This window comes from Chenopodium album, chromosome 1, assembly GCF_948465745.1.
Source record: "Chenopodium album chromosome 1, dcCheAlbu1.1, whole genome shotgun sequence".
NCBI classification, from domain to species: Eukaryota; Viridiplantae; Streptophyta; class Magnoliopsida; order Caryophyllales; family Amaranthaceae; genus Chenopodium; species Chenopodium album.
Window position 1 is genome coordinate 57671747 of NC_137834.1, and position 9531 is coordinate 57681277.

Consider the following 9531-nt stretch of genomic DNA (forward strand, 5'->3'; position numbering starts at 1 on the left):
AACCGACCATATCAATTGGACAACTGGTGTATGAACTTTCAAGAAATACATAATTTTGTCCTCTCTACGTGGCAAAGAGACATCTCCGGCTCTCCCATGTTCATTCTCTCTAAGAATATGGGCCATGTTAGGTCACTAATCAGGAGTTGGTGTCTTAACAATAAGAAATTTTGGGGGGTTGATTGGAAAAACTTTTCAAGGGATCTTTCTAAAGAGGGCGAGGCTCTTCACTCACTCATGGATGCTTCTCTCTACATGAAAAATATAGTGACTTCTAAAGACAGTATTCATTTACAACTTCAATTCTGGAGACAGCGTTGTAAGAAAAACTGGATACTAAAAGGCGAGTGCCCGTCTAAACTTCTATTCTCAAAGGTCAAGACTCAACAAAAGAAAAATGTGATCACCTCCTTAGTCGATGAACTAGGGGTCCTATAGCATGGGCAGAAGGACGTTCAGCATGTAGTTATGCAATCTCTCAAGAAAACCTTTAAAACTGATTATATGCCTCCTTATGACTCGGAGGTAGATACCGTCCTTCGTGAGTTAGATCTTCCTCGGCTCACTTCCTCTCAAGTTTCTAACTTGGAGCGTCCCTTCACGGATTCTGAGGTTCTTACTGCCATGTTCTCGTTAGGAAATTGTAAGTCTCCAGGCCCAGACGGGATAACTGTGGAATTTTTCAAAACGCACTGGGACGTTGTGGGACCTTCAGTGGTTAAGGGTATTCAAAGTTTCTTCCAAACTGGGTTTCTCTTGAAGGAATGGAATCAATCCCTCCTGGTTATGATTCCTAAGATTAGTAATCCGACTGAGATGGGCCATTTACGGCCAATCAACCTGTGTAACACAGTCTACAAATGTGCTTCTAAATGCTTGGTGGCTAGGTTGCGTCAGTATCTCCCCCTTCTCATTTCTGACTCCCAGCACGCCTTTGTTCAAGGGCGTGTAATGACGGATAACATTCTTCTTAGCCATGAGCTAATGGAAAAAATCAATTGTTCCAAAACTGGAACTAATTGGCTTGCGTCGATCAAAATAGACATGAGTAAAGCGTATGACAGAGTTCATTGGAGTTTCCTTATTCAGGTCTTAAAGGCCTATGGGTTTCCGGTACACTGGTTACAGATGATCCAACAATGCCTTGCCACGGTGTCTTATAAATCCTTGATCAATGGTAATGCTTCGGATACCTTCAAACCTCAGTGTGGTCTTCGACAGGGAGATCCTATCTCTCCGTATCTTTTCCTATTCTGCATGGATATTTTCTCTCGTATGCTACATTTGGGCCAGGATTTAAAGCTTTTTCAAGGAATCAAGTTGTCCAGATCGAGCCCTATTATCTCACATTTATTCTTTGCGGATGACGCGCTCATCTTTTTTCGGGCTACGTCTTCTTCTTGCACTAATATCACGCAGATCATTCAACGGTTTACTAAGGTTTCGGGAGAAGAGCTCAACTTTTCTAAGTCCTTGATAAAATTTAGTCCGAATATTTTTGCCTCTTCTCAAGCTGGGTTTAGGGATATTTTTCAAATGAAGCATGTTAAGATGTTTGATCACCATCTAGGAGCTCCAATCGATTTTGCTAGTAAGAAGAAAGACCAGTTTCAATTCCTAATCGACAAAATCGTTGGAAGAATTAATTGTTTAAATGCTATTCGGCTTTCTCAATCGCAGAAGTTGATTTTTATTAATTCTATCCTAGTTGCAATGGCTTCCCATGTTCTTGCTTGCTATTAATTACCGGTCTCTGTAACAGGGAAAATATATAGATTCCCTACTGTTGCGCTTCTTCTGGGCGCACTCTGAGGCAAAAGGTATGCACTGGGTCAAGAAGGAAACGATGCACCTTCCGCGTGGGTTGGGAGGTTTGGGTATTCGCAGCGTGTCCTCCTTGAACAAGGCTTTGATAATGAAACAGGTGTGGCGCCTCTTTTCCAACCCGCAGTTGCTTATCTCAAAGGCCTTTGGAGCGCGCACCACCTTTCTCTCCAACAACCTTCATAGGGGCCCTACCTTCTCTGGTCGTCATTCGTATGGCTTGCGTGGTTTACTTAAGGCGGACTCTCTTTTACGACAGGGGTGCAATTGGAAGATAGGTAACGGCCAATCTTCTCTTGCTGGCTCTTCTAAATGGGTGAACGGTCGAGTTCCTAAGTTTAAGCCAGGAATTGCTTCGTCCAATTTGCCAACGCCTACAGTCAGCTATTTTATCAAACCTCACACGTCGATTCAGATAAAGTTGTCCGCTGGTTCGCCCCAGCGGATGCTTCGACAATCCTTGCTATGGAGGAACCTGACACATCTCAGGATGACTTCCGGTATTGGGGGAGAACTCAATCTGGAGAATACTCGGTCAAAATAAGCTACGCCATGCTTCAACAGGAACAACTTTCTCCTTTGTCCACGCCTTCTTCCTCTGATTCATTCTGGAAATTTCTTTGGTCTCTCCGGCTACAACCGAAATGGAAGTTGTTCTTGTGGAAACTGCTACATCGGGCTCTTGCAGCAAAGGTGGAACTCCATCACAGAGGTGTTCCGGTTCAAGGGGTTTTATGCGATCTGTGTCAGGCACAGCCAGAGGACCTATAACATATCTTCAGAATGTGTTTTAATGCTCGTTCAGTTTGGAGGGGTGGTTGCCTTGGCATCCACTCAGAATTATGTGGAGACCTTTCTCTCTCAGATTGGATCCAAGATTATATCCGACTTTTTATCAGTCAGGATGGCCCTGCTAGTTCCCGCTTAGGTACCTTTGTCGGTACACTTTGGGGTTTGTGGTTATGTCGGAATGACAGGATCTTTAGGGATTCATCTACCTCCCGGCCATTTGATTTACAGTTTGCGGAGGTAATGGAGATTCATTCACTCTTTGTTGCCTCCGAGGAAAATTTTTCTTCTACCTCTAATTCGGTGGGAGGGGACGCCGGGGCTTCTTCTCCACCTGGGTTTTACCTAGCTCACCTTGGTCTAACTACCCAGGGGACGGATCCACATACTCTACAAATTGATGGCTCTTGGTTTCAAGACTCTCAACATGCTGGGATGGGTTGGTGCTTAGATAATGATGATCCGCTAGATGCTCGTATCCTCGGAGGCGGTAACTATTGCCAGTGTTCTTCAGCTTTACATGCGGAAGCCTTGGCTTGCATGTATGGCCTCCAATGGGCGTTGGAGCAACGGTTGAATTCCATCACAGTGTTTACTGATTCGTATAATCTCGTTACACTTCTTCGGGGGGATGGGCAAGGCAAGGTGGATTACCATTGGCTCATTCGAAAAATTAGACGGCTAGGCTCTTCCTTTCAGGTTTGCACTATCCATAAGGCGGATCGTCAGCGTGTTCATCGAGCTCATCAAATTGCAGGAGAAGCGGCGGTTTTATTTATTTATTTTAGTATTAATATTTAATCTGTTTGTATCCTTTGTCAAAAAAAAAATAATAATAATAATTTTCTATGCTATTATCATTATATCAATGACTTGATTAATCGATTTAGTAGATAACTAACATTTATTATTATAAAGGATCGTATATCTCATTATAATATTGAAGAAAAAGAGTACAACGACACATCATGCAGTTATGAACTTACGACTATATCACTTTATTAGTAATCTTAATTTAATAACTGATTAAGACAATGAAATATAAAATGTTACTCCATAATCATTAAAATTATCTTTGTACCATAGCTAGATATATGTGTTTAATCATGTAAAATTACAAGAGTACTAGTGTCATAGTGTCATGCGAACATCGGAACATGTTAAGGAGCTAAAAAGAGTAATAAAATTTGAGGAAAAAAACAATAATTCTTGTAATAAAATAATATAATTAACAAAAATAAAAATAAAACATTGAGGAAAAAAGGACGTTTATGTAGTGACAAACGTTATCCTGCGGAGTAATAATTTTTGCCATAACTTATTCACCATCATAACTAATTTCAGGAAAAAAAATAATAATATAGATTAGCTTATATAATTGTTTATTACGGAGTATAAGTTCATACTGTATATGATAAGGTAAAGAAAAATAAAGTTGTACGGAAAAAATAGGGTTAATAAGAGGTATCCAACAAGAATATGTTAATGTACTAATAAATTAACTCTTGTAAGTTTTTGATAAATTCATATACACAAAAATTAAGTATAATTTTTCAGCGATAACTTATTCACCTAACCAATTATTTCAAGAACAATTTATTTAGATTAGTTTATATAATGGTTGGATTTATAAGTTTATTATTCATATGTTAAGATTTTAATAAAGTTAACAAAAAGTATCTAAGATCAAAGTACTAGTGTATTACGGAGTACTAAATTCAGTTTTAACAATTTTTTGATAAGTTAAGATATATAAAGGGTAATGTTATATGTAGCCCTAAGGGTTATATATAAGCATTAAATACACTCTTGAAAATTGTATAAAATTAGGAATACATGACAAAAACACGCTTAAATCAGTGTAATTAGTGTTTATATTTTTATGATTTCTTAACTTATTACGATTTTCAAGTGTAAATTTAATGCTTATATGTAGCCCTAAGAGCTATGTATAACATTTTCCATATTAAAATTAGGTGAATAAAATAAACTCTACATGAAATTATTTACAAAAAGGATACATAATAATATGGGATAGATGTCAAAAATTGACTCACCAATCCGACTTGGACAGACAAAAAAAAAAAAATGTGAAAACAATTATAATTTAGAATAATTTAAATTTTTAGACCCGACCCAGCCAAACCACACCAAACCCGGTTTGACCCAAACACCAGAATTACTCTGTAATTGATGTTGTTCACTAACATGAAACCTACGTGTACGTCCGACATATATGTCTTTACATTAACCCCAATCTGAAAAACAGTGTGTTTGAAAAGTTTAATTTAAACCATTTGCACGAGAAATTATTCAACCAAAAAAGTTTCAAAAATTGTCAAACTAAATATATTATCGTTCACACGGTTGTAAAAATAGTGCTATAACAAAACTTTAATGTAGATAGAATCAAACATTAGTTTAATTAATTCGTCCAACTTTTTTCCTAACATTGGCAAGATTGTCAAACTTTTTTTAGTATCCATAATTTGACCTTATGACTCTTTCTACCGTGCTCCTTAAACACGGGTCTTTTTCCAACACCCACCCTTATAATCATGCCTTAACATTTTAGTTACAATTGCTATTCTCACAAACTTCTAATCCAACACCCACTTCTCCAACTTAGCTCACTTTTCCCACCTTTTTTTTTCAAAAAAATTAATATTGTTGCTAATATTTTGTTGATTTTTCGATATGGGAAATTCTTTAGGAGGTAAGAAAACCGCGAAAATTATGAAAATAAATGGTGAAACAATGAAGTTTAAGACACCGATACAAGCTAAGGAGGTGGTTAAGGATTATCCTGGTCATGTGGTGTTGGATTCGGATGCGGTTAAACATTATGGTATACGGGCGAAGCCACTTGATCCGTTTCATAATCTCGAGCCTAAGAAGCTTTACTTCTTAGTAGAGTTACCTAAGTTTCCACATGACCACCAGCACCGGGTTCCTAGGAGGGTCCGGTCTGGGATCAATATGTCCGCTAAAGACCGCCTCGAAAGCTTGATGCTTTCGAGGCGGTCTGTATCGGACCTCTCCATCATGGGACCCGCTACTAGAATTATGGTTGACAGCGGGTCCCATGATGGGGTACAAGAGGGTGGTGAGGGAGGTGTAAACTCGGGTTTGAGGGTGAGGATGAAGCTTCCCAAGGCGGAAGTGGAGAGGTTGATGAGCGAAAACGCGGACCAAGACGCGGTAGCTGAGAAGATTATGGCCTTGTGTTTGGGGAAAACGGGTCAAAATGAGACAAAGAGTAGTAGCGTAAATAACGTTGGAAATGGTGTGGCTAGCAATTGGAAGGGCAAAGATGTTGTTGATGGTAATTTGGGCCAACCGATGGCTCGTAGTAGTCAAGACGGTTACAAGGTAAAATGATACTCCCTTTGTCCTATATTATTTTTTGTGTTTTAAATTCTTTACGGGAGTTAAAGAAACATGAATGATTGTATTCAGTTATAAATTTTTTCATAAAAGTTGTTCCCTTGAATCAAAGAGTTCCACATGCGTATTGTGATCAATAATTATTTATGAATGTTAAAAATTACAGAAAATAAGGACAAATTGGTAATTAAATTTTGATAGGGATTTTAGGAAATAAGGATGACTTTAGAAAGGAATTAGAAATAAAAAGATCATTTTTGGAACACTTTACTACCTTAAAAAGAAAACCAAAAAAACATTATAGGACGAAACATGTTAATATTTTTTCATTTTAATTAATTAAGCATTATAAATTGTCTTATACGACTACCCTATTCATCCTTTTCCTTAAAAATTGCCCCGCTTTTTGGGGTCATGTCTAAAAAATTGTTCTACTTCGATTTTAGTTTATATGATCCCTTGAATTACTCCTTAATCTATCTAATACACTACATACTATACAATAATAGTCCATCCCAACTATGTAATATGTCCTTCGTATTCTAGAGAAAATATATCAATTTTCATGTTTGTCAATTCATAATTTAACGATTTCTAACGTTAATAAGTAAATACTCCGTAATGTTTAGAATCAATAAAACGAATGAAGTAGAATAGGCAGAAAAGATCGAATATAATTTCCCGAAGATGTGGATACTTATCAGGTGTCACCCGCATGTCACACTTACCCTACTCATACGTAAGTGTGCAAGTGCATTACAATATTCTTTATGTATTTTAAAATTATTTATTTAAAAAAAAAAAAAAAGAATTGCAAGTGGAGAAAAACGAAATCTACTATTAACAACGGTTTTGCACCCAAACTATACCTAAGATTCCACCAGTCTATCTAATGAACAAACATATTATAAGTGAATTCATTTCATATTTGTTATGATTATTCAATTCTCCATAAAATCATTGACTTTTTAATTTTTTATCACAAATATAATGTTTAAATTTGTGCATAATTACGTTGTCAACAACAAACCTTGCTTCAAAAAAAAAAAACCTTGCTTCAAAAGAAGGTTTAATACTTCCTCTGTTTTTTTATTATTGCACCATAGGGGTTGGGTACAAATATTTTGATAGTGGAAAAAAGTAAGAGAGAGATTGGTAAAAATACAAAATTGCCCATGTGACATATTGATAAATTAAAAAGTAAGTGTGAAAAAACAAGGGTATGTTGGGTATTTGTAGTGTGAACACAAATAATTTTTTTCCTAAAGAGGAAATGGTGCAATATTTGTGAAACTTGCTAAAAAGGCAAGTGGTGCAATAATAAAAGAACGGATGAAGTATATGAGATGGTTAATCAGATTTAGTCATAGAAATATAATAAGGTCTAACAAATTAAGTTTAGATGAGCATAATGACTTGAACATTGATTATGGTCCTAGCAATTTTTCATTAGTAAGAAATAATTTTTCAATATCTTGTAAGAGGTACCGTTTACAAAATATTATAGAGTAGATCGTAAAATTAATATATGTCTTGTCATATTATTTAACATTTATCATATCTCGTACAATAACAGTTGAACTAACTCAAATAGAGTATTAAGATAAATGGCTAATATGAGTATCATTATATATGTGTTGATACTATATTTTGACACTTACTTAACAATGAACTAGTTAATATATGTAAGTATGCGGGTATGCCAATGGATATATTATATAGTAATAAATCAAAATTTGGTATCTCTCTCCATCAATCAAATGGTTTTATATTAAGATTAAAATGAAAATCAGGATGTTAATACAATGTTTATTATTGTTTTATAATATAAAAATATAATTAGAAATATACGGCATACACTTTATTTTTTGTCCCTATATATTCAATCAAGCTGAAAGGATCAATCAAAGTATAACATATACGAAGTACATACTTTTTTTTTTGTCAAAAAAAAGTACATATGATATAATTTAGTATGCTCGAAATAAGTATGAATCAAACTTACACTTACGTAGATAGAGATTACAGTGACCTTTCATAATGTTATAGGGGTGACCGACTGACCGGATGAGTTCACACTATTTTTATACATAAATTATATTTTTAATCTTTGCCGTTAATTATTACTCCGTATAAAAGTTCTTCCTAAAACTTGGAGATGTTATTATAATAATGAAAAGTTAATTAAAAAATAGTTGAGCAGTGCTAATTAAACAATATAAAAGTACAATTAGAGTAAAGTGGCTCCAATGTTGTATGTATTATATGCAAACTTCCGGAAAAACATGAGATGGTCCAAAAATAATAGAGCTAAATTCTAATTGTTGCAAACAACTCCATATTTGAAAATTCAAAATAGAATTTATTTGTCGACCAACAACTTGCTTCTAATGTGTAAACTAGGCAGTACCGTAGGAGTACTAATTTCAGGGCATTTGACAAATTCTGAATTATTAAAACAATTAATTATATTAGGGGCCCATATAAGTAAATGACAATTCTAATGAGGATTTTGTTAGATTTAGGGGCGTTTAGCGATTGACTTTTTGTTTAGCTTTTGGCTTTTTAGTTTGGTCAAACAACAAAAAATTATGTTTTATAGTTGGCTTTTTTTGTTGTCTTTTAAGCTGACTATTTTGGCAAAAGTCAAAATCTAATAGGAGTAGCTTTTTCTACTAGCTTTTAACTTGTTGGCCTACTCTATCACTAATAAACAACTAACAACCACAATTAATTTTAAATTACCAAACACTTTTATAAACAACCGGCTTAACCAACTAATTTAAAAAGTCCATCCATACAACTAATTCTTCCAGCTAGTAAAAAAAAACTAAGCAAACAACCCAACAACCATCAGCTAACTACTAATTGTCAAACAACCCCTTGTACAAATAAATAAAACTTGAGCCACAATTCTCTAGATTAAACAATAGCTACTACGCGAATTATATATACTTTCTTTGTTTCAGTTGACATATTTTGAATTTGGGTATTACATATACAAATTACTTTGATTTTTATTTATAATCGACACTTTATATGAGGTTTTATTAGATTTGGATCACTGCATATTCATACAAGACCTAACATTTTGTTACCATCACTTGCTAACGATTAATATTTCACTATTTTGTGACAGAAACGAGTAGGCTTCATGCCCATTCGTGAAGGCGAGATAAGACTAGCCGTTGCATCATGATAAAGTATGGAGAATAAATGAAGCAGTTCAAGGAAAAAAAAAAAATATAGCTAAAGTTAAAATTTCACCATATGATATAGCTCAGAATTAGATGTAGTTTTTCTATGCCATTTTTGTTTTTTCCAATCAAAAAAAGTAAAAGCTAAGAAAAAGAAAAAAAAAAAAAAAATTAGTTTATTACCTCGTATCCAGCATATAAAAATGATGTTTATGTACACCCACTTGTATATTGTACGAACATAATTTCTTTTTGCTGAGATATTTTACAAATACTGGTTTTAACTATGAAAGTTGGATGTCCCTAGAAAAGCCTATTGATAAATTTCGTAATG

The 9531-nt window shown here is 34.8% G+C and overlaps 1 protein-coding gene across 1 annotated transcript; it reads left to right on the top strand.

Moving 5' to 3' along the window:
- Positions 1–5094: 5094 nt before the first annotated feature.
- LOC145590038 (uncharacterized protein At1g66480-like) lies at positions 5095–9318 on the top strand. The gene is made up of 2 exons (XM_081646808.1): positions 5095–5985; positions 9140–9318. The coding sequence occupies exons 1-2, from the start codon at positions 5311–5313 to the stop codon at positions 9197–9199; spliced, it is 735 nt and encodes a 244-aa protein (XP_081502934.1). The 5' UTR covers positions 5095–5310; the 3' UTR covers positions 9200–9318.
- The last annotated feature ends 213 nt before the right edge of the window (positions 9319–9531 follow it).